At 36.6% G+C, this 27,997-nt stretch overlaps 1 protein-coding gene and 1 long non-coding RNA gene across 2 annotated transcripts in view; one reads left to right on the forward strand and one right to left on the reverse strand.

The window, feature by feature from the left end:
* Positions 1 to 15,411, reverse strand: part of LOC134712901 (D-beta-hydroxybutyrate dehydrogenase-like) — a 29,347-nt gene extending 13,936 nt beyond the window's left edge. The window contains exons 1-2 of the mRNA XM_063574895.1: positions 15,172 to 15,411; positions 3,097 to 3,209 (exon numbers count right to left, since the gene is read on the reverse strand). Of these exons, the coding sequence (XP_063430965.1) occupies positions 3,097 to 3,209; positions 15,172 to 15,323 (265 nt within the window). The 5' untranslated portion in view covers positions 15,324 to 15,411. The remainder of the gene's footprint in view (positions 1 to 3,096; positions 3,210 to 15,171) is intronic.
* Positions 15,412 to 18,901: 3,490 nt separating this feature from the next.
* Positions 18,902 to 27,111, forward strand: LOC134709865 (uncharacterized). The gene is made up of 2 exons (XR_010106069.1): positions 18,902 to 19,138; positions 25,741 to 27,111. It is a non-coding gene; the product is annotated as an uncharacterized LOC134709865 (long non-coding RNA).
* The last annotated feature ends 886 nt before the right edge of the window (positions 27,112 to 27,997 follow it).

Here is a 27,997-nt window from a genome sequence, read left to right on the forward strand (position 1 = left end):
ACGTTTTTGGATTCGAGCGTTACTGATGAGTCTTTAGCAGACGAAACGAGCGTCTGGCGTATATACTAAATTTTGTCCTGGTATCTATGATGAGTTTATTCATAGTTTTACTATATATTTTCGTATTTTCTCAGGATGAAATATTTCGTGCAAGAAGAAAGACTAGATCAGCGATTTTCACGAAAGAATTACTAGCAAAATATAACAATTAGCATTAGAAAAGCTTAAACTTTTAAGATTAAGCGTATAGTAGCGTGTTTCTAAAAGTTCTATGCATGACAGAAGTATCCCGAATTTAACTAGAAAACTGATATGTCATCAAAATGCCCAGTTACCATTTATGTACGAGAAAAACGACCCCTTGCAAACAAAGCTTACCTGATACGAGGCCTCGAGCTTGAAAATGCACAAAGTATCTACTTGACAGGGCACGTCACACAGGGTATCTATCTGACAGGACACGTCACACAGGGTATCTAACTGACAGGACACGTCACACACGGTATCTACCTGACACGACACGTCACACATGGTATCTTCTTGACAGGACAAGTCACAAAGGGTATCTAACTGACAGGACACGTCACACAGGGTATCTACCTGACACGACACATCACACAGGGTATCTATCTGACAGGGAACGTCACACAGGGTATTTACCTGACAGGACACATCACACGGGGTACCTACCTGACAGGACACGTCACACAGGGTATCTATCTGACAGGAGACGTCACACAGGGTATCTATCTGACAGGAGACGTCACACAGGGTATCTATCTGACAGGACACGTCACACAGGGTATCTACCTGACAGGACACGCCAAACAGGGTATCTACCTGACGCGACACGTCACACATGGTATCTTCTTGACAGGACACGTCACATAGGGTATCTAACTGACAGGACACGTCACAAAGGGTATCTACCTGACAGGACACGTCACACAGGGTATCTATCTGACAGGACACGTCACACAGGGTATCTATCTGACAGGACACGTCACACAGGGTATCTGCCTGACAGGACACGTCACACAGGGTATCTAACTGACGAACACGTCACAAAGGGTATCTATCTGACAGGACACGTCACACATGGTTTCTAACTGACAGGACACGTTACACAGGGTATCTACTTGACACGACACGTCACACGGTATTTATCTGACAGGACACGTCCTACAGGTTATCTACCTGACAGGACACGTCACACAGGGTATCTATCAGACAGGACACGTCACACAGGGTATTTATCTGACAGGACACGTCGCACAGGGTATCTATCTGACAGGACACGTCACACAGGGTATCTACCTGACAGGACACGTCACATAGGGTATCTAACTGACAGGACACGTCACACAGGGTATCTACCTGACAGGACACGTCACACAGGGTATCTATCTGACAGGACACGTCACACAGGGTATCTAACTGACAGGACACGTCACACAGGGTATCTACTTGACAGGACACGTCACACAGGGTATCTACCTGACAGGACAAGTCACATTGTATGATTACCTGCATTGTTAACTAGTATGTCGATCCCACCAGGATATATTTTATCTACTTCAATACACAGGGTATCTACCTGACAGGACACGTCACACATGGTATCTACCTGACAAGACAAGTCACACTATATGATTACCTGCATTGTTTACTAGTATGTCGATCCCACCAGGATATATCTTGTCTACTTCATTACACAGGGTATCTACATGACAGGACAAGTCACACTGTATGATTACCTGCATTGTTAACTAATTTGTCGATCCAACCAGGATATATCTTGTCTACTTCAATACAAAGGGTATCTACCTGACAGGACAAGTCACACTGTATGATTACCTGCATTGTTTACAAGTATGTCGATCCCACCAGGATATATCTTGTCTACTTCATTGCACAGGGTATCTACCTGACAGGACACGTCACACTGTATGATTACCTGTATTGTTAACTAAAATGTCGATCCCACCAGGATATATCTTGTTTACTTCAATACACAGGGTATCTACCTGACAGGACACGTCACACTGTATGATTACCTGCATTGTTAACTAAAATGTCGATCCCACCAGGATATATCTTGTTTACTTCAATACACAGGGTATCTACCTGACAGGACACGTCACATTGTATGATTACCTGCACTGTTATCTAGTATGTCGATCCCACCAGGATATACCTTGTCTACTTCAATACACAGGATATCTACCTGACAGGACACGTCACACTGTATGATTACCTGCATTGTTAACTAGTATGTCGATCCCACCAGGATATATCTTGTTTACTTTAATACACAGGGTATCTATCTCACAGGACAAGTCACACAGGGTATTTACCTGACAGGACACGTCACACAGTATATCTACCTGACAAGACAATTCACATTGTATGATTACCTGCATTGTTTACAAGTATGTCGATCCCACCAGGATATATCTTGTCTACTTCATTACACAGGGTATCTACCTGACAGGACACGTCACACTGTATGATTACCTGCATTGTTATCTAGTATGTCGATCCCACCAGGATATATTTTGTCTACTTTAATACACAGGGTATCTACCTGACAGGATAAGTCACACTGTATGATTACCTGCATTGTTACCTAGTAAGTCGATCCCACCAGGATATATCTTGTCTACTTCAATAAACAGGGTATCTACCTGACAGGACAAGTCACACAGGGTATTTTCCTGACAGGACACGTCACACATGATATCTACCTGACAAGACAATTCACATTGTATGATTACCTGCATTGTTAACTATTATGTCGATCCCACCAGGATATATCTTATCTACTTCATTTCACAGGGTATCTACCTGACAGGACAAGTCACACAGGGTATTTACCTGACAGGACACGTCACACAGGATATCTACCTGACAAGACAATTCACATTGTATGATTACCTGCATTGTTAACTATTATGTCGATCCCACCAGGATATATCTTATCTACTTCATTTCACAGGGTATCTACCTGACAGGACAAGTCACACAGGGTATTTACCTGACAGGACACGTCACACAGGATATCTACCTGACAAGACAATTCACATTGTATGTTACCTGCATTGTTAACTAGTATGTCGATTCCACCAGGATATATCTTGTCTACTTCATTACACAGGGTATCTACCTGACAGGACAAGTCACACTGTATGTAATGCACAACGGATCCACTGAAATTACCATCACATACTTCATATTAGAAATGTCAGTTAAATGAACAACAAATTAAAGATGCTGACTATTAAGATAGACCACAATCTCAGATTACTATCTTTAAAGGAAGTATATTCATAGAGCATAATCACATTCTACGATATTTTTAAGTGATAGGTTTTATAGAGTAATCACGTAATTCTATAACATTCAGATTTACCTATTATATCCGGTTAATTTTTAAAAAAATCGTTGCAATATAATGGAATTTGATGCGACTGTCATGCAAATCTTTAACACTACTCTCAATCCACCATGTTTTTATATATAAGAAAAGCATGTACCAAGTCAGGAATATGACAGTTGTGATCCATTCGTTTAATGCGTTTGATGCGTTTGAGTTTTTTGATTTTGCCATTTGATTAAAGAACTTCCGGTTTGAATTTTCTTCTGAGTTCAGTTTTTTAATGTTTTTACTTTTAACAGATTTAATAACATGTATCAGAAAAAAATGTGACTCGCTGGGTTGAAGTGTGAAGGTTAACATCAGTATGTTGATGGTTTTCTGTAACAAAAGAAGAAGAGTAAGTCTTTATAGAGCACAATCACATACTCCTCTAAAAAAACCTAACCTTTTTCAATTGATTTTTATAGTTCTGTAGGTTTGTCGTTTTTGTATGGATTCGTTTTTGTCGATGTGTTATTTTCGTAGCGTAAATTACGTAAAAATCCATGTTCAAATGACAAAAAGAAAACAAACCACAACACAAAGTTTCAATTCAAATATCTATGTAATCTGTTAAATATACAACATCAGTTTGACAAAATAAAACAGTTGAACAATAATCCTAATTCACCAGCACAATATTACTCTCAACACTTCTAACTAACAATTTCAATTCTATATTCAGTCTATCTGATCTCTCTCTCACCCCCTTATATACATAATTACAGGCAGTACCCCGACGGTTCCAAAGATGGGGTACCGGGCGGTTCTAAAGATACCTGGCGGTTCCTCAACGGTTACTAGTATAAAGATTGGCTACCGGGCGATACGCTGACAGTTTCAAAGATGGGGTTACAAGCCGGTACCCCGACGGTTCCAACGATGGGGGTACCGGACGGTTCTTAGGTTACCGGGCGGTGTATTTAAATAATACACTTTTTAAATTAAAAAAAAAAGATTAGACCGTTGGTTTTCCCGTTTGAATGGTTTTACACTAGTAATTTTGGGGCCCTTTATAGCTTGTTATTCGGTGTGAGCCAAGGCTCCGTGTCGAAGGCCGTACATTGACCTTAAATGGTTTACTTTTTTTAAATTGTTATTTGGATGGAGAGTTGTTTCATTGGCACTCACACCACATCTTCTTATATCTAGATACCGTTCAAATACATAAAATATCGAGCGGTGCCCTGTAGAAATGTAATTTAACCCAAATGTATTAAAAAAAAGACATCTTACATAATAATAGATTATACAGTCAAAATAAAATCGCTACAGTTCGTTCTTATGTTATACTGTTATACCACTGTCCCAGGTTAGGCGGAGGGTTGGGATCCCGCTAACATGTTTAACCCCGCCACATTATTTAAGTATGTACCTGTCCCAAATCAGGAGCCTGTAATTCAGTGGTTGTCGTTTGTTTATGTGTTACATATTTGTTTGTGTCTCTTATTTTTTTTACATGAATAAGGCCGTTAATTTGAATTGTATTACATTGTCTTATCGGGGCATTTTATAGCTAACTGTGCGTGCAGTATGGGCTTTGCTCATTCTTGAAGGCCGTATGTGACCTTTAGTTGTTAATGTCTTCGTCATTTTGGTCTTTTGTGGATAGTTGTCTCATTGACAATCATATCACATCTTTTTTTTTTATATTTATAGAGCACAATCAGATACTTCTATAAATCTATAGAGCTCACTCACATGCTTTTTTAAGGATATATCATTAGACACTGCACTGAAAGAGTTAGCAGAATAAACATCAATTATGGTACACCACTGCACTGACAGCTATAGACCGAGCAGCATACACATAAATTCTGTATCACCACTGCACTGACAACTAACGATCGATCAGCAAAAACATGAATTCTGGTACATCACTGCACTAGTAGTTAAAGTCCGAGTAGTATAAACATCCATTCTGGTACACCACTGCACTGAAAGCTAAAGACCTAGTAGTATAAACATCCGTTCTGGTACACCACTGTACTGATAGCTATAGACCGAGCAGCATAAACATTCATTCTATATCACCACTGCACTGACAGCTAAAGACCGAGCACCATAAACATTCAGGTAGCAATAAACAGTTAGGAAAAAATACTAAAATTTGCCCTTATGAATTTTACTATTCCCTTTTCATTGCTTTCTTGCAATATCAAGCTTAATGTTTGTGTCATATATGGGCATATGTATGTAATCAGAATTTTCCATAGATTTTATTTTCAGTATATAAAATGGTAAAATATAATTTCTTTTTGGTGTATCCATGGCAACAATCTGCATTTATTTGTTATAAAATATTGCAAAAAGGGGGGGGGGAGATGTCACATATTTCCCCAAAATTTGACTAAAAGTAGAATTTCAATTGCTTGAAGTAATACCTTTTCTGAAACTGTGTACATATATCATTCAGCAAATCCAATAAAAATCATATGTCTTTCATCTCACTTTTTTGTAAAATTGCGTCAAAAACTTCGTGTAGAAAAAGAATGTTTGTAAACAGTACATTAATTTCTGGACCGATGACCGGTCTAGCTATGAAAATACGGACTGTCAAACAGAAAACAGCCCATAAAACATGTAAAAAATAATCTTGATGCTCTTATAAACCATCTTTGAAGGCTAAATTAGCACTCATCTGTCTAAAAATGAGTTTTATTACACAATAACTTTCCTATTTGAAAAATCCACAGGTGCCATAATGCGAAACTAAACTCCTAACTGTGCATTGCTACCTTATTCTGGTACACCACTGTACTGACAGCTAAAGACCGAGCAGCATAAACATGAATTCTGTATCACCACTGTACTGATAGCTAAAGACCGAGCAGCATAAACATTCAGTCTGGTACACCACTGCACTGATAGCTAAAGACCAAGTAGTATAAACATCCGTTCTGGTACAACACTGCACTGATAGCTAAAGACCGAGCAGCATAAACATTCAGTCTGGTACACCACTGCACTGATAGCTAAAGACCAAGTAGTATAAACATCCGTTCTGGTACAACACTGCACTGATAGCTAAAGACCGAGTAGTATAAACATTCAGTCTGGTACACCACTGCACTGATAGCTAAAGACCGAGCAGCATAAACATTCATTCTGGTACACCACTGCACTGATAGCTAAAGACCAAGTAGTATAAACATCCGTTCTGGTACAACACTGCACTGATAGCTAAAGACCGAGCAGCATAAACATTCAGTCTGGTACAACACTGCACTGATAGCTTAAGACCGAGCAGCATAAACATTCAGTCTGGTACAACACTGCACTGATAGCTAAAGACCGAGCAGCATAAACATCCGTTCTGGTACAACACTGCACTGATAGCTAAAGACCGAGCAGTATAAACATTCAGTCTGGTACAACACTGCACTGATAGCTAAAGACCGAGCAGCATAAACATTCAGTCTGGTACAACACTGCACTGATAGCTAAAGACCAAGTAGTATAAACATCCGTTCTGGTACAACACTGCACTGATAGCTAAAGACCGAGCAGCATAAACATTCAGTCTGGTACACCACTGCACTGATAGCTAAAGACCAAGTAGTATAAACATCCGTTCTGGTACAACACTGCACTGATAGCTAAAGACCGAGCAGCATAAACATTCAGTCTGGTACAACACTGCACTGATAGCTTAAGACCGAGCAGCATAAACATTCAGTCTGGTACAACACTGCACTGATAGCTAAAGACCGAGCAGCATAAACATCCGTTCTGGTACAACACTGCACTGATAGCTAAAGACCGAGCAGCATAAACATTCAGTCTGGTACAACACTGCACTGATAGCTAAAGACCGAGCAGCATAAACATCCGTTCTGGTACAACACTGCACTGATAGCTTAAGACCGAGCAGCATAAACATTCAGTCTGGTACAACACTGCACTGATAGCTAAAGACCGAGCAGCATAAACATTCAGTCTGGTACACCACTGCACTGATAGCTAAAGACCAAGTAGTATAAACATCCGTTCTGGTACAACACTGCACTGATAGCTAAAGACCGAGTAGTATAAACATTCAGTCTGGTACACCACTGCACTGATAGCTAAAGACCAAGTAGTATAAACATCCGTTCTGGTACAACACTGCACTGATAGCTTAAGACCGAGCAGTATAAACATTCAGTCTGGTACAACACTGCACTGATAGCTAAAGACCGAGCAGCATAAACATTCAGTCTGGTACAACACTGCACTGATAGCTAAAGACCAAGTAGTATAAACATCCGTTCTGGTACAACACTGCACTGATAGCTAAAGACCGAGCAGCATAAACATTCAGTCTGGTACACCACTGCACTGATAGCTAAAGACCAAGTAGTATAAACATCCGTTCTGGTACAACACTGCACTGATAGCTAAAGACCGAGCAGCATAAACATTCAGTCTGGTACAACACTGCACTGATAGCTTAAGACCGAGCAGCATAAACATTCAGTCTGGTACAACACTGCACTGATAGCTAAAGACCGAGCAGCATAAACATCCGTTCTGGTACAACACTGCACTGATAGCTAAAGACCGAGCAGCATAAACATTCAGTCTGGTACAACACTGCACTGATAGCTAAAGACCGAGCAGCATAAACATCCGTTCTGGTACAACACTGCACTGATAGCTTAAGACCGAGCAGCATAAACATTCAGTCTGGTACAACACTGCACTGATAGCTAAAGACCGAGCAGCATAAACATTCAGTCTGGTACACCACTGCACTGATAGCTAAAGACCAAGTAGTATAAACATCCGTTCTGGTACAACACTGCACTGATAGCTAAAGACCGAGTAGTATAAACATTCAGTCTGGTACACCACTGCACTGATAGCTAAAGACCGAGCAGCATAAACATTCATTCTGGTACACCACTGCACTGATAGCTAAAGACCAAGTAGTATAAACATCCGTTCTGGTACAACACTGCACTGATAGCTAAAGACCGAGCAGCATAAACATTCAGTCTGGTACAACACTGCACTGATAGCTTAAGACCGAGCAGCATAAACATTCAGTCTGGTACAACACTGCACTGATAGCTAAAGACCGAGCAGCATAAACATCCGTTCTGGTACAACACTGCACTGATAGCTAAAGACCGAGCAGTATAAACATTCAGTCTGGTACAACACTGCACTGATAGCTAAAGACCGAGCAGCATAAACATTCAGTCTGGTACAACACTGCACTGATAGCTAAAGACCAAGTAGTATAAACATTCAGTCTGGTACAACACTGCACTGATAGCTAAAGACCGAGCAGCATAAACATCCGTTCTGGTACAACACTGCACTGATAGCTAAAGACCGAGCAGCATAAACATTCAGTCTGGTACAACACTGCACTGATAGCTAAAGACCGAGCAGCATAAACATTCAGTCTGGTACAACACTGCACTGATAGCTAAAGACCGAGCAGCATAAACATCCGTTCTGGTACAACACTGCACTGATAGCTAAAGACCGAGCAGTATAAACATTCAGTCTGGTACAACACTGCACTGATAGCTAAAGACCGAGCAGCATAAACATTCAGTCTGGTACAACACTGCACTGATAGCTAAAGACCGAGCAGCATAAACATTCAGTCTGGTACAACACTGCACTGATAGCTAAAGACCGAGCAGCATAAACATTCAGTCTGGTACAACACTGCACTGATAGCTAAAGACCGAGCAGCATAAACATTCAGTCTGGTACAACACTGCACTGATAGCTAAAGACCGAGCAGCATAAACATTCAGTCTGGTACAACACTGCACTGATAGCTAAAGACCGAGCAGCATAAACATCCGTTCTGGTACAACACTGCACTGATAGCTAAAGACCGAGCAGCATAAACATTCAGTCTGGTACACCACTGCACTGATAGCTAAAGATCAAGTAGTATAAACATCCGTTCTGGTACAACACTGCACTGATAGCTAAAGACCGAGCAGCATAAACATTCAGTCTGGTACACCACTGCACTGATAGCTAAAGATCAAGTAGTATAAACATCCGTTCTGGTACAACACTGCACTGATAGCTAAAGACCGAGCAGCATTAACATTCAGTCTGGTACAACACTGCACTGATAGCTAAAGACCGAGCAGCATAAACATTCAGTCTGGTACAACACTGCACTGATAGCTAAAGACCGAGCAGCATAAACATTCAGTCTGGTACAACACTGCACTGATAGCTAAAGACCGAGCAGCATAAACATTCAGTCTGGTACAACACTGCACTGATAGCTAAAGACCGAGCAGCATAAACATTCAGTCTGGTACAACACTGCACTGATAGCTAAAGACCGAGCAGCATAAACATTCAGTCTGGTACAACACTGCACTGATAGCTAAAGACCGAGCAGCATAAACATTCAGTCTGGTACAACACTGCACTGATAGCTAAAGACCGAGCAGCATAAACATTCAGTCTGGTACAACACTGCACTGATAGCTAAAGACCGAGCAGCATAAACATTCAGTCTGGTACAACACTGCACTGATAGCTAAAGACCGAGCAGCATTAACATTCAGTCTGGTACAACACTGCACTGATAGCTAAAGACCGAGCAGCATAAACATTCAGTCTGGTACAACACTGCACTGATAGCTAAAGACCGAGCAGCATAAACATTCAGTCTGGTACAACACTGCACTGATAGCTAAAGACCGAGCAGCATTAACATTCAGTCTGGTACAACACTGCACTGATAGCTAAAGACCGAGCAGCATAAACATTCAGTCTGGTACAACACTGCACTGATAGCTAAAGACCGAGCAGCATAAACATTCAGTCTGGTACAACACTGCACTGATAGCTAAAGACCGAGCAGCATAAACATTCAGTCTGGTACAACACTGCACTGATAGCTAAAGACCGAGCAGCATAAACATTCAGTCTGGTACAACACTGCACTGATAGCTAAAGACCGAGCAGCATAAACATTCAGTCTGGTACAACACTGCACTGATAGCTAAAGACCGAGCAGCATAAACATTCAGTCTGGTACAACACTGCACTGATAGCTAAAGACCGAGCAGCATAAACATTCAGTCTGGTACAACACTGCACTGATAGCTAAAGACCGAGCAGCATAAACATTCAGTCTGGTACACCACTGCACTGATAGCTAAAGATCAAGTAGTATAAACATCCGTTCTGGTACAACACTGCACTGATAGCTAAAGACCGAGCAGCATAAACATTCAGTCTGGTACACCACTGCACTGATAGCTAAAGATCAAGTAGTATAAACATCCGTTCTGGTACAACACTGCACTGATAGCTAAAGACCGAGCAGCATTAACATTCAGTCTGGTACAACACTGCACTGATAGCTAAAGACCGAGCAGCATAAACATTCAGTCTGGTACAACACTGCACTGATAGCTAAAGACCGAGCAGCATAAACATTCAGTCTGGTACAACACTGCACTGATAGCTAAAGACCGAGCAGCATAAACATTCAGTCTGGTACAACACTGCACTGATAGCTAAAGACCGAGCAGCATAAACATTCAGTCTGGTACAACACTGCACTGATAGCTAAAGACCGAGCAGCATAAACATTCAGTCTGGTACAACACTGCACTGATAGCTAAAGACCGAGCAGCATAAACATTCAGTCTGGTACAACACTGCACTGATAGCTAAAGACCGAGCAGCATAAACATTCAGTCTGGTACAACACTGCACTGATAGCTAAAGACCGAGCAGCATAAACATTCAGTCTGGTACAACACTGCACTGATAGCTAAAGACCGAGCAGCATTAACATTCAGTCTGGTACAACACTGCACTGATAGCTAAAGACCGAGCAGCATAAACATTCAGTCTGGTACAACACTGCACTGATAGCTAAAGACCGAGCAGCATAAACATTCAGTCTGGTACAACACTGCACTGATAGCTAAAGACCGAGCAGCATAAACATTCAGTCTGGTACAACACTGCACTGATAGCTAAAGACCGAGCAGCATAAACATTCAGTCTGGTACAACACTGCACTGATAGCTAAAGACCGAGCAGCATAAACATTCAGTCTGGTACAACACTGCACTGATAGCTAAAGACCGAGCAGCATAAACATTCAGTCTGGTACAACACTGCACTGATAGCTAAAGACCGAGCAGCATAAACATTCAGTCTGGTACAACACTGCACTGATAGCTAAAGACCGAGCAGCATAAACATCCGTTCTGGTACAACACTGCACTGATAGCTAAAGACCGAGCAGCATAAACATTCAGTCTGGTACACCACTGCACTGATAGCTAAAGATCAAGTAGTATAAACATCCGTTCTGGTACAACACTGCACTGATAGCTAAAGACCGAGCAGCATAAACATTCAGTCTGGTACAACACTGCACTGATAGCTAAAGACCGAGCAGCATAAACATTCAGTCTGGTACAACACTGCACTGATAGCTAAAGACCAAGTAGTATAAACATCCGTTCTGGTACACCACTGCACTGATAGCTAAAGATCAAGTAGTATAAACATCCGTTCTGGTACAACACTGCACTGATAGCTAAAGACCGAGCAGCATAAACATCCGTTCTGGTACAACACCGCACTGATAGCTAAAGACCAAGTAGTATAAACATCCGTTCTGGTACAACACTGCACTGATAGCTAAAGACCGAGCAGCGTAAACATCCATTCTGTATCACCACTGTACTGATAGCTAAAGACCAAGTAGTATAAACATCCGTTCTGGTACAACACTGCACTGATAGCTAAAGACCGAGCAGCATAAACATTCTGTCTGGTACAACACTGCACTGATAGCTAAAGACCGAGCAGCGTAAACATCCATTCTGTATCACCACTGTACTGATAGCTAAAGATCAAGTAGTATAAACATCCGTTCTGGTACAACACTGCACTGATAGCTAAAGACCAAGTAGTATAAACATCCGTTCTGGTACAACACTGCACTGATAGCTAAAGACCGAGCAGCGTAAACATCCATTCTGTATCACCACTGTACTGATAGCTAAAGACCAAGTAGTATAAACATCCGTTCTGGTACAACACTGCACTGATAGCTAAAGACCGAGCAGCATAAACATTCTGTCTGGTACACCACTGCACTGATAGCTAAAGATCAAGTAGTATAAACATCCGTTCTGGTACAACACTGCACTGATAGCTAAAGACCGAGCAGCATAAACATTCAGTCTGGTACACCACTGCACTGACAGCTAAAGACCGAGCAGCATAAACATTCATTCTGGTACACCACTGTACTGACAGCTAAAGACCGAGCAGCATAAACATTCAGTCTGGTACACCACTGTACTGACAGCTAAAGACCAAGCAGCATAAACATTCAGTCTGGTACACCACTGCACTGACAACTATTAAGGTAGCAATACACAGTTAGGAGTTTAGTTTCGCATTATGGCACCTGTGGATTTTTCAAATAGGAAAGTTATTGTGTAATAAAAATCATTTTTAGACAGATGAGTGCTAATTTAGCCTACAAAGATGGTTTATAAGAGCATCAAGATTATTTTTTACATGTTTTATGGGCTGTTTTCTGTTTGACAGTCCGTATTTTCATAGCTGGACCGGCCATCGGTCCAGACATTAATGTACTGTTTACAAACACTCTTTTTCTACACGAAGTTTTTGATGCAATTTTACAAAAAAATGAGACGAAAGACATATGATTTTCATTGGATTTCCTAAATGATATATGTACACAGTTTCAGAAAAGGTATTACTTCAAGCGATTGAAATTCTACTTTTAGCCAAATTTTGGGGAAATATGTGACATCTTACCCCCCCCCCCTTTTGCAATATTTTATAACAAATAAATGCAGATTGTTGCCATGGATACACTAAAAATAAATTATATTTCACCATTTTTATACTGGAAATAAAATCTATGGAAGATTCTGATTACATACATATGCCCATATATGACAAAAACAGTAAGCTTGATATTGCAAGAAAGCAATGAAAAGGGGATGGTAAAATTCATCAGGGCACATTTTAGTATTTTTTCCTAACTGTTTATTGCTACCAAAGACCAAGTAGTATAAACATCCGTTCTGGTACACTACTGCACTGATAGCTAAAGACCGAGCAGCATAAACATTCAGTCTGGTACACCACTGCACTGATAGCTAAAGACCTAGTAGTATAAACATCCGTTCTGGTACAACACTGCACTGATAGCTAAAGACCGAGCAGCATAAACATTCAGTCTGGTACACCACTGCACTGATAGCTAAAGACCAAGTAGTATAAACATCCGTTCTGGTACAACACTGCACTGATAGCTAAAGACCGAGCAGTATAAACATTCAGTCTGGTACAACACTGCACTGATAGCTAAAGACCGAGCAGCATAAACATTCAGTCTGGTACACCACTGCACTGATAGCTAAAGACCGAGCAGTATAAACATTCAGTCTGGTACAACACTGCACTGATAGCTAAAGACCGAGCAGTATAAACATTCAGTCTGGTACAACACTGCACTGATAGCTAAAGACCAAGTAGTATAAACATCCGTTCTGGTACAACACTGCACTGATAGCTAAAGACCGAGCAGCATAAACATTCAGTCTGGTACAACACTGCACTGATAGCTAAAGACCGAGCAGTATAAACATTCAGTCTGGTACAACACTGCACTGATAGCTAAAGACCGAGCAGTATAAACATTCAGTCTGGTACAACACTGCACTGATAGCTAAAGACCGAGCAGCATAAACATCCGTTCTGGTACAACACTGCACTGATAGCTAAAGACCGAGCAGCATAAACATTCAGTCTGGTACAACACTGCACTGATAGCTAAAGACCGAGTAGTATAAACATCCGTTCTGGTACAACACTGCACTGATAGCTAAAGACCAAGTAGTATAAACATCCGTTCTGGTACACCAATGCACTGATAGTTAAAGACCGAGCAGCATAAACATTCATTCTATATCGATCACCACTGCACTGATAGCTAAAGACCGAGTAGTATAAACATCCGTTCTGGTACACCACTGTACTGATAGCTAAAGACCAAGTAGTATAAACATCCGTTCTGGTACACCAATGCACTGATAGTTAAAGACCGAGCAGCATAAACATTCATTCTATATCGATCACCACTGCACTGATAGCTAAAGACCGATCAGCATAAACATTTATTCTGGTACACCACTGCACTGACAACTAAAGATCAAGTAGTATAAACATCCGTTCTGGTACACCAATGCACTGATAGTTAAAGACCGAGCAGCATAAACATTCATTCTGGTACACCACTGCACTGATAGCTATAGACCGATCAGCATAAACATTCATTCTGTATCACCACTGTACTGACAGCTAAAGACCGAGCAGCATAAACATTTATTTTGGTACACCACTGCACTGACAACAAAAAACTGAGCAGCATAACAAAATAATTTGCTACTGCACTGCAATAATAGCTAAAAACTTAGCTGCATAAAGATTAATTCTAGTCCCTCAAATTTTTGCACTGATAGCTTAAGACTGAGCCATAAATTTAAAAAAAAAAGTCATAAACTCTTATATGCTATCAATCAAATAAAATTGAGAAAGGAAATGGGGAATGTGTCAAATAGACAGTCCGACCATAGAACAGACAACATCAGAAGTTCTCTTATAGGTCTTCAAATTAGACCGAGCAAAATAAACATCATTATAAACGAACACTAGTCAGTAAACTCATAAAAAATGAACATGCCATTAAAGTTACATACTCTTACCTTGCCTTGGCCTCATTTATAGCTGCTGTTGCATTTTCTTTACTTCTTGAGCCAGTAAGAATAACTTCACATCCATTCTTAAGAAGTTCTTTTGCAATCCCTAGACCTATTCCACTTGTAGAACCCGTAACTAACGCTACTTTCCCCTCCATTTAGTATACAGCTATTCTATAATTTCATTCATAGATAAAGTAAATGTGACGTATTTGTTTAACCTGCTGATTACAATACGTTTGTCTCCTATTACAATGTATTATTCATTTCGGTTCAAGAAGGTCACTATTATCTTAAATATTGATAATGAATTTTAAAGATTCGAATCGAGCTGGGATGTTTGGAAAAGTAAATATACGATTTGAAAATGTAATATTCTGTTTCTTTCAAATGAAGTTCTATTAATATTTATGAACTTTAATTGATCTACTTACAATGTAGGACGTTCGTTGTGAATCTTGAATAAACATAAAATTGAGAATGGAATAATTAAAACCGTTGCACCGGGATTTAAAACATTATTAGTAATATAAAAAAGAAGAAGTGGTATGATTGCCAATGCAAAAACTCTCCACAAGAGGCCAAAATGACACAGAAATTAACAATTATAGGTCACCTTACGGCCTTCAGTAAAGCCCATACCCTGTAACACTCCACTGACTACCCAGGGAATAATCAGCTGATTAGATATACATTTTATTAAGTCAACAGTTACTGTAGAATAACATTACTATAAAATTATTCACTTGTTATGTTATTTTTAATTTTTAATAACATTGGACTTATTATCTTATCTCTATTTGTGTTTACTCTCTTATTAAATTCATTCACCAAAATTCTGTAGACATCAATATTTTTTGTTTTCTGTTCAGATACATAGTATGTCTTATATATAGAAAAACTAAGTATTGTAATTAAAAAATTGATGGGAGAAATACTTGTTGTCTGTGATTTTGTACCCAAATATTAGGTGTTGTAGTTTTATCACAAAATCTATATTACATCTTATGAGGAGGTCATCTATTTGTAGCCAAAATCTTGTCAAATAAGAACACTAAAAAAATGATCATAGCCTTCTTCTAGGTTACAAAAATTACACATATTATTGTTAGCTATTTTCCATTGTGAAAGAAGCTTTTTGGTTGGTACAATAAATTGTAGCAGTTTCCATCTGAAAATTTTTAATTTACATTCAGTTAAAAGTTTAAAATTAAAATGATACAATGACCTCATATTTGGAGCTTCTTGCATTGATAAAACTTTAAGCCACTTGTTTATCCCTATTGATGGTTCATTTATATTGTTCACTAGTGAATCATATAACATTTTATTTGAAAAACATGTAGTCTCAAAATAACGATTTTTCCATGTGAGCTTATTTCTCTTGATATTTACTGTACTTTTAACAGAATTTTCTTTTTTTAAACAATATGAATCCACTTATGTGGAATAGATTTTTTCTATTTATGAAATTCAGCAATCCAGTTTACCTTACTCTTTAATTTTTTTAAAATATTATTTTCTGATATTGACATAGTATCGTCAAGAATGTCATTTAAGTATATTAAATCACTCTTTATCCAGTTTTAAAAGATGATTGGTTCATTATGAAATGTAATGAATTTATTTCCCCATATTATTTGCTTTCTTATATCACAATATGTGTCTGGTTGGTTGGTTTGCCCACCCCCAGTCAAAATCCAAGCCTTTATAACTTCCCTATAAAATTCGGGAACATATTTGAATTTTTCTAAATGTTTTATATCATTTAAATTCATGTTGAATATATACAAAATATTATTTGACACTTTTAGATATTTAAAAGGTATAAGCTTCCAATTGGCAAGTTTACCATTAACAAGTCTATATACCCATGATGCCTTTAGCGACAACAAATAACTTTTAAAATCTACCATTTGTAAGCCCCCTTTTTCATATGGACGTAGTATCAGATTTCTTTTTACTTTGTCAGGCTTCCCATCCCAAATATATCTAAAGCTTCGTGTTTCTAGTTCTTTAATATAACTTTCGGGAATTATGCAAACGCTTCCCAAGAATGTAAATAAAGGCAAAATATGTGTGTTTATAATAAGTATTTTCCCTAAAATTGAAAGATTTCTTTTTTCCCACGTCTTGAACATTTTAATCGTTTTTTTCTATTTTGCAATCCCAATTTAATATTTTGTATTCCTCTTTATCATGGCCAAAAAACATCCCTAAGGCCTTGATTGGTTTATCTCCCCCGCCGGCTATTTTATCTTAACATGATTTCAACTTCCCAATCCATAATCCTTCTGTTTTATTTCTATCTATCAATAAACCCGAAAACGAGCCAAAAATTTCTATTACATTCATTGCAGATACTAAATCGTGTCTATCTTTACAAAATAATGTTGTGTTATCTACTAATTGCGAGATCTTAATACTATGACTTTTCCCATCTAATTTAACAGTGATTCCGTTTACCTCTTTGCTATTTCTCAATTTTAGAGCCATAGTTTCAACCGCCAAAACAAACAATACAGCTGATAAAGGACAGCCTTGTCGAATTCCCCGCGAATTTTTGAAATTTTCTGATACCCACCCATTATTCATGACACATGTTTGAACGTCTGTATACATAGTTTTAACCCACTTAATAAATGATTCATTAAAACCAAAATGTTTCAAAGTTCCAAGCATAAAGTCAGATTCTAACGAATCAAACGCTTTCGTGAAATCTATAAAACATACAGAATGTTACGGGGTTAAACCTGTAAACGGGATCCAAACCACCTTCTGACCTGGGAGAGTGGTGTAAAAATACAACATAAGAACGACTTATAAAAATCAGTTAAAAAAGGCTAACCTATCAGATGGATACAAATAGAAATACAACTTACAAAAACAAATGTGATTAGGGAGGGGGGATAGACTATTGGCCTTGCATATTATATATTTTCAAATCAAAATTGGACATCAAACACTTCAAGGTTAACACGACACAAAAGACTACAAAATAATTTAAGAATTATCATGGAACCATTACATCTGAATTTTTGTATTAAACACTTAACGTACGCATGACCTACTATCATGATTTTTATACGACCTCAGTACTTGAAATACTGGTAACGTACGCATGACCTGCTATCACAAGACCTCGGGTAAAGTACGCATGACCTACTAATCATGATTTTTATACGACCGCAGTAATTGAATTACTGACATGCTCTTTGTTTAATCAAATTTTTATATAACCAATCAAATGTAAGAAATGCCTAAATACATGTCGGAAGAGCCATTATTTCACCACATGAAGCTGTTATCAATCAATGTCATCAATGAGACCTTCATATTAACATCACACTGACGTCCAGCAACTATTGAGAATATTTAAACCGTCTGCAAAGGAGTAAACAGTAATATGGGAGGACAGTTATGGATGGTTTTTGGATTTTTTTATACTCAATTTGAGAACATGCGCCTTCGTCGAGGGAAAAGGAAGAGATACAATAACATATTCTACCTATGCATATCCATTGATTAATATAGGTATTCCATCAATTGAACACGTGACATTACTTCCGATTGATGTTTTAATGTAGCTTTAGGCTAGTCAGAACATCGGAAGAAGGCTCTTTAAGAAAATTGCATTTTTGTTTGTTTTTTGTTGTATTTATTATCCCCCAACATTGATTCAAAGATAAAAATACGTCAACAGACTATGTTATTTAGAGTATCATAATTATATAAAACTGTGCGAGAGAAGTAGCATTAACTGTGATAAGAATATTTCACTTTTCTGTTTTACATGCAATCTATGATTTAAAGCATACACTTGTTTGTCCTTAAATGTGGTAACTACGTTGTATTCACCAGACAAGGCGTGATAAAATGCGTCTTACTACCATAATTAATGCATAACTTTGATTTATCATTATATAAGGAAATATATTGTAACCACGATGAAAGGAAAGAAGAATGGTTTCAGGTAAATTTTCTTTGCATTAACTTTTGACAATCGATAATTATTTCTCCATAAATGTGAATGAGGGAAAGAGTTTTCCTTCAAAAGATGTTAACTTGATTGTAAGAAGGAAAAGGCCTTTATCAAACTGTAGAATATATAGTTTTCTTTACTTTCCTGTTTCCTAAGACCTCGGTAATCGGACCATCTCTAGCACACGAATGTGTCGTATGGCTATCATCATCAACTTACAGTCACCAAATACTTAAAACATGGCAATATAAACAGAGGGTATCAAATTTTGCTAGGACTTAAGGCCTACCCCCAAGTAAATTATGCCCAATCGCATTTGCAGAGTTAAAGTCAGATTTGTATTGACTTAATGCATGTCTAGCTTGTTTAATGACAAACCTACACTTTTATACTTCAGTTATGTAATCAATTAGAAAAAAATATATAAATATTCTGTGGTAAATAGTGTGAGGGTTGACAAACATCTTAAATGATAATGTTTTGAACAAAAAATGTTAATAGACTTAAAAGCACAATGGACTAAAAAAATTAAGTCCATGAAACCCGGAATAAAGCAATTGAGCTGGTAAAAAATAAAGAATATTCCAACTAATCATAAAAAATGATTACAATATTTTTATTTTATCATTTGAAATTGTACGTGTAAATAAAATAAAACCTTAACAATTTTAAATCAATACCCTCCCTGGGAACGTCGTTATGCATATATTTAATGAAGGGCAGAGGGAACCTTAATTTTATCGAGTATGATTTAGATAAACGGTTGAAGTTACAGCCGACTCCATTGAATGTGTAGGCATTCTTTTGCTAGATCTTGCTAGCTGAACCATGAAGTCATTATAAGGTTAGGTAAACTACCCTCCTTTAAGAGTAGACTAGTCCAACAGATAACCAATATATATCTGTAAGACTATGCTACTTCGACAGGTGGGTAGTATACTTTACCTAATAATAACTTCACGGTTCAGCTAACAAGCAAGCTAACCAAAGATATAACTTTGCCAACGCACTCAATGGAATTTACTGTAAATAGCTGCCGCAATCCATTTTATAAAATACTATTTATACCAAATAGGTACTCTTGTGATGCAATACAATGCCTTTTATGAAATACTATTTATACCATATAGGTACTCTTGTGATGCAATACAATGCCTTTTATGAAATACTATTTATACCATATAGGTACTCTTGTGATGTAATACAATTCACTTTATATAATTATATTTGTACCATATAGGTACTCTTGTGATGCAATACAATGCCTTTTATGAAATACTATTTATACCATATAGGTACTCTTGTGATGCAATACAATGCCCTTTATGAAATACTATTTATACCATATAGGTACTCTTGTGATGCAATACAATGCCCTTTATGAAATACTATTTATACCATATAGGTTCTCTTGTGATGCAATACAATGCCTTTTATGAAATACTATTTATACCATATAGGTACTCTTGTGATGCAAAACAATGCCTTTTATGAAATACTATTTATACCATATAGGTACTCTTGTGATGCAAAACAATGCCTTTTATAAAATACTATTTATACCATATAGGTACTCTTGTGATGCAAAACAATGCCTTTTATGAAATACTATTTATACCATATAGGTACTCTTGTGATGCAATACTATGCCTTTTATGAATTACTATTTATACCATATAGCCTTTATAGGTACTCTTGTGATGCAATACAATGCACTTTATATTTTTCTAAAAAAATATGCGTAATTTTCCTGTAAATTAATCGTTAAACTAGTAACTGGTAATAATTTATTATAAGCCGTAACCTTAAGAATTGATGAGTTTGTTCGATCCATAAAGATTTGTAAGACTTGTAAGAAAAATCCGTGTGTGCGAAGGGGGCATACAGTCTACATTTTAATGTATGATGTAATAGATGGCCGCTTAACGTCCATAAGCAAATAATTATGCCTGTTCAGGACGAGAAAATGCAAATGTGCGTTGAATATCAACCCGGCTTTGTACAAGACCGACACACTGAGTTGGATTTCTAACGTACAAGTTCACATGGTAATAGTGCGCAGGAAGACATATAATCTTGATCGGACACTTTATTCTGATTACAGTCTTAAACACTGAACGTATTTGACTATTAAATAACTACTAGTCTACATATACATATATATGAAAAGAAGACTGTGTTGACTATCGAGTGATTACAGTAGTAACTACTTTTCTTGATAAATTTTTATTCAAACAGTACATTAAAAATTCACTAGACAGTACTTGGTGTCACACACAGACATTTATATATCAACTATTTTAGTTTAAAATTAATACAATGTTTCTGCATGGTTATCTGTAACTTTGATAACAGGATTGTCCGATATAAAATATTTCAATAAGAACTGTTCTTTTCTTTTCTCTGATTTAAAAGATAAAAATACTAGTGAGAGATGTATAATTCTAACAATGTTTTAAAACAGTCTACTTTATTGAGTTTAACTTGAGGATTTAACAATACGAATTTCAAAATCAAGCGTATTTACAAAGGTATCATCAACATTTCACATTTAGTATTTAGTAAAAAATCCTTCAGAAAATCAGTGAAATGTGACAAATTGACACACTTAATAAATATATCACTTATATGTTCTAAATCTTCTCTAGATTGTGCACACACTGGACAATTGTCGTTATCAGACATGTAACATTTTAAAAGTTTAACTTTAGTAACTACTTAGAACACTTGGCCATCGAGGTCCCGCCGGACCTAAAAAGGCTAGATAGTAATTTCCAAGTACACCGAATGCTTTTATCTTATGGGTTTCTTAACGTGCAAAAAAGGGGACACGAAAAAGACAGATCGGAATAGAACGTGTTTTACGCATGAACGAAGTGGTTAAATTATATCCAAATAAATGCTTAACTTATGAATATTTCAAGGGTTGTAAAAAACTTTTCCATTTACCGACATGAATTAGATAAAATCAGTATCGGGGTCTTCTGCAAATACCAGAAATTTGAAGCTTGTATATGTTTATATAGCAGACGTTTTGCACGTATCTGTATCCCACAAAAATATATGATTGCTTAATGTTATTCCTTTTGTACACGTTTAATATGACTTTTAACTAACAGAATAAAGAAGGCGTTTCTCAAACCACATCTGTTTTGGGTAGATATATGATATTTTTAGATAATTTCATTTGTTTTGTTGACACACTGATTCCCATATAATACAATATGATCTAATAGAGACATAACTTGGAACTGTTACCATGGTTACCAGAATAAAAACATACTATTACGGTGAAAAATGAATTTTGAAGCAGGCTAAATGTAAAGTTTGGGGTAGTACACAATTTTAGTATAAGTTTAAACACTTACAAGTTCATGGCATAAATGTTGAAAGTATGCCGCACAGCCTCATGTTTTGAACTTTGAATAAAATAGTAGTGCATATCAAATTTCTATTCTAGGATTTATTTTTACATGGAACTCCAGAGTAAAATTGTCCCAGTTTTAGCCCCAAAGGGAGTTCCTATGGAAATTGCATGGTCTTTATTTACAGAAGTGCAACCTATAGACATACATATTTTCTCCATTGGTTATGTATGTTGGTATCGGTATACCAGTTTCCAATCCATAGATCTCAGTTGTCGACTTTTACACGAAATCAATGATTTGACGTCCTTGCTTTGTCCTTTCTGATGTTTAACGTGTTTTCATACGACCTTCTGATGAAAAGGTATATAAATCTAGACATTGCATTGAGGTTTTAGCCTGCAGGAAGGGTAGTGTACAATGTAGTAAACTAAGAAATTAGATAAGCCAGTCACTGCACAATTTTACATTTAACAAGATAAATCACCCTTGGTAAGACAGAAAAAAAATTCGTTATAATAAGTTGTAACAAGTATTTACAATACAAAATGAATTGGTTTTCTTTGACAATCAATTATAATGATTTATGGCGTTGTTTGTTGAATTTTGATTTACAATCTAATCAAACAAACTATTTAATCAACTATCTTTAAAAACTGGTCAAAGAATTACACCGTTTGTCCTTCAAACCGGCGGCATCACCACATCCATGGCATCAGCGGATAGCTCCGACGTACGCAGGGCGTATTAAAAAAAATAGGTATACACTGCCAATACGCTTGTAATTGTGGATGCTTTCAACCTGTCAATCATATATATAACGTTTAAGCCTTTATTAGGCGTTCAAGAAACGTATGGTTGCGCATGCCTGGCGTTTGTCTAATTAAATGTAGATGGAATGCACGTTACGAAGAAAGATAAAAGTTTCTTGAACGTATTCGAGACGCGTCCCGGTCGTATCTTAGACGTTCTAATATGGGATGTTTGTTACACCCGCATACGTTTTAGTTAAAGTCGAAGGATCTCGAAGCGTATACAACGTGTCCTAAACGTGTCTCAAACTTATCTGTAGCGCATTAAACGCGCTTTTAGCGTATGTATATCGTGCGTGTAGCGTATAGGTATACGAACACACGCTGGAGCAGGATGAAAATTTTTAAGCTGCATAAAAAAAAATCTCGAGTTGTAGCCTTCACCAAGCGTATATCTTCGTTTTTCGACGTACTTTAAACTTATGCAACGCGCATTTAACGATTGCTTAGCGTTCTTCTGGTGTGCAACTAACGTATATCGACTTTGTCAATTTTCCCTGTACGTTTGGTGCACGCCGGTGTTATATAGTCATTCTTCCCCCATGCCAGTTTTTCCCCCGGGGGAAAAACTGGCATGAGCCAATCTTTCCCCCGGGGAAATTTTGGATCATTGTGATTCTTCCCCTGCGGAAAGTTGACAATACGTATACATATAGTAACTTTTCCCCCATGCCAATCTTTCCCCCCTCTAGATGCGGTTATCCGTTTGAATGGAGGCTGCGCACAAAGAACTAATTCTTAAGCGTATAACGATCAACCATGATGTGAACTGTCATCTAAAGATTAATTTTGAAATGTCTGACATTGTAAAGTTCGACTACAGTAAAAGTTGTAAATGCATTTTTTTGTACAAAAAACACCTCATTTTGATATTTAAACTGTGGTTATATAATTTTTTTTTTTTTTCAATATTTTTTTGTTCGCATCAATGCCAATGATATCATAAACTATGTTTCAATAATATTATACAAATATTTTATTATATTTCATTAAAAAAAAAGGTTTTCAAGTTTTAAAAAATCAAAGTGTTGCAATACTTTTTTCCATGTGTATATATAACATGTATATAGATATAGGAAGATGTGATATGAGTGACAATGAGACAACTCTCCATCCAAATAACAATTTTTAAAAGTAAACCATAATAGGCCTTCAACACGGAGCCTTGGCTCACACCGCTATAAGCTATAAAGGGCCCCAAAATTACTAGTGTAAACCTATCAAACGGGAAAACCAACTGTCTAAGTTTTATAAAAAAAACGAGAAACGAGAAACACGTATACATTACATAAACAAACGACAACTATTGTACATAAGATTCCTGAATTAGGACAGGTGCAAACATTTGCAGCGGGGTTAAACGTTTTAATGGTACCAAACCTTCTCCCTTTTTCTGAAACAATAGTATAACATCACAACATAGAAAAACACAAATAAATACATATAAAATGTATTTTCACACGATCAAGCTTTGGTAACTATAAACTGAGAAAAAAGTTGCTATCATTTAAAAAATCTTATCGCGACGTCGCCGACGTCATATTACAAGGCGGAAAATTTAGCTTATCATGCTACTCACGGGGGAAAAATTGGCCTGATCCTAGTTTTCCCCTTATAACGCTGAGGGGGAAAAGTGGGATCATGCCAATTTTTCCGGGCGGAAATATTGGATCGATCCATGCAGTATTTCCCCCCGGAAATTTTGGCATGGGGGAAGAATGGCTATAGGACACCGGTCATACGCCAATGTGTGACGCCGGTATGAGGTTGACTGTAATATGACCGTAGGTATTGATTTAATGGTTGACCCTTTGACACGCATTTTGTTTACATTGATCATCGGTTATGTATTCGGTCGACTACTGAAAACTACTTTCTATTTTGTTTTAATGAAAATTACCCGAATCTCTTATATCAACATAGCAAAATATTTCATGCCAACATTGCATATTAAATACTGATAATATAATGTAATTATTACATAATATAAACCCTTCATTGGCATCAGTGATTTATCTGTAATCAAGTACACTGTGTTGATCGATCATCTTAATGCAAAGAATTCAAATCGAACGTTCTATTGTTTAAGGAAATTTTACACAGTACTAATTTACAAGCAGATCATATCTCAAATACAACAATACACAAGTTGATTTGAATAATTAAAAAAAAAAAAAAAACATATGTTAGGGAAGTTTCTTAAAAATATGCAAATTTGTTACAAATGTAAAATTTTAAAATAATATATCATAGAATACATGATAGTGACAACTGATAACTTTGATGCATATTATACTATATATACAGGACATACCAGATAACTTTGATGCATATTATACTATATACAGGACATACCAGATAATAATTCGAATCGAACATTGAAGCACGAATAAGTAACATATATGATATATTGTAGGTTAGGATGAGTGACTAAATTATATACTTATGGGACTAAAACAAAGCAGCAATAGAACGAACCTCTAGTCATTGTAGTGTCACCAAGCAGCAAGATAACGAACTTATAGTCATTGTACTGTCACCAAGCAGCAATAGAACGAACTTATAGTCACTGTACTGTTACAAACCAGCATTAGAACGAACTTATAGTCATTGTTCTGTTACAAAGCAGCAATAGAGCGAACTTCTAGTCATTGTAATATCACCAAGCAGCAATGAAATGATCTAAAGTAATGAGGCCATACAAAGTATAATAGTGATTTTACGATGGAAATGATTTCTGTGAACATAAGCGATGCCCGAACACTGGAATACAAAAACAACTTAACTTGTGAAATTTCCGTTGATAGTGTTTACTTATTTATCATTATTGGAATTGAATCCTTCCTGTTGCTTTTATCGTTATCTTTTTCAATCGGAATATGCTGCAAACAATGCAACAGAAAAAAGACATCCTCGTTTGATCCGCCATTACCGAACCGAATTAGCCAATATTCTTCCGCAGACACGTTGCCAAGACTTGTGGTGTATGAAAGTCTTGGAGGACAAGAACAACATGTAGATCAGGACAATGTTTACGAAACATTTAACTGTGATCCTGTTTATGCCAATGAACAGAGGTTTAGGAAAAATATTGTTTTTTCTATTTATGCAAATCAAGTGACATTGACAGACATGCTACAAGGAGACGAAGATGCTTAACTTTTATTACAGATACATGTATATCAGTATACTATACACCATTTTCATATTACCGTCTTTTTACTCCGGAATTTATATTTTGTTAACGGGTTTCTTTAAAAATTAATACATATAAACCTTACCACACCTTCATTATAGTTGAAAATCCTGGTACTCGGTCAAACAAGAGCAACAGAAATAAGTTAATTCAAGATTTTAATCGGTACAATTTAGAGAGAATGTAACAGTTTAGCATGTTTAATACTTTCTTTAAATGACTTAATCATCAGGAAACATTGAACATTCTCAGCAAATTGCGCCGTATATGTATTTGATTTAACTTCTCTGGTTGCTCGTGATTGGCTCATGAGTACCAGGATGTCTTGTGACAGAGTAAATAAAAATCATGAAACTCTGAGTAAAAAGTCGATAATATGAAAATAGATAAAATTGAGAATGGAAATGGGGAATGTGTCAAAGAGACAACAACCCGACCAAATAAAAATAAAGACTATTGAATGTAATAATTACACAATGCTGTTTTATAATCAATGCTACTTTGTAACATTGTGTTAGAAGTATCACATAATGATGTTTTATTAACCGATACGACTTTGTAAATTTTAAATACAAGTTAATATTATTGTCACACATTTATTTTATTAACCAATACGACTTTGTAAATTTTAAATAGAAGTAATTACCACACAATGATATTTTATTAACCAATACGACTTTGTAGATTTTAAATAGAAGTTAATATTATTGTCACACATTGATTTTATTAACCAATACGACTTTGTAAATTGTAAATAGAAGTAATTATCACACAATGATATTTTATTAACCAATACGGCTTTGTAGATTTTAAATAGAAGAAATTATCACACAATGATATTTTATTAACCAATACGACTTTGTAGATTTTAAATAGAAGAAATTATCATACCATACAATGATATTTTATTAACCAATACGACTTTGTGAATTTTAAATAGAAGAAATTATCACACAATGATATTTTATTAACCAATACGACTTTGTAGATTTTAAATAGAAGAAATTATCACACAATGATATTTTATTAACCAATACGACTTTGTAAATTTTAAATAGAAGAAATTATCACACAATGATATTTTATTAACCAATACGACTTTGTAAATTTTAAATAGAAGAAATTATCACACAATGATATTTTATTAACCAATACGACTTTGTAAATTTTAAATAGAAGTAATTATCACACATTGTTGTTTTATTAACCAATACGACCTTGTAAATTTTAAATAGAAGAAATTATCACACAATGATGTTTTATTAACCAATAATATTTCTAGTAGACATCACATTGAACTTTTTTGTCTCACACTATTGTATATTAGAGAAAGCGCCGATAAACATATTGAACTCACATCATATTGTTCATTTGCCTTAAAAGAGGGGAGAAAGATACAAGATGGACAGTTATTGATTGAAAATAAGCTAACAACACCATGGCTAAAATAAAAAAAGAGAAAAATACAGAATATAGT

The sequence above is a fragment of the Mytilus trossulus genome, chromosome 3 (genome assembly GCF_036588685.1).
Source record: "Mytilus trossulus isolate FHL-02 chromosome 3, PNRI_Mtr1.1.1.hap1, whole genome shotgun sequence".
Classification (NCBI taxonomy): domain Eukaryota; kingdom Metazoa; phylum Mollusca; class Bivalvia; order Mytilida; family Mytilidae; genus Mytilus; species Mytilus trossulus.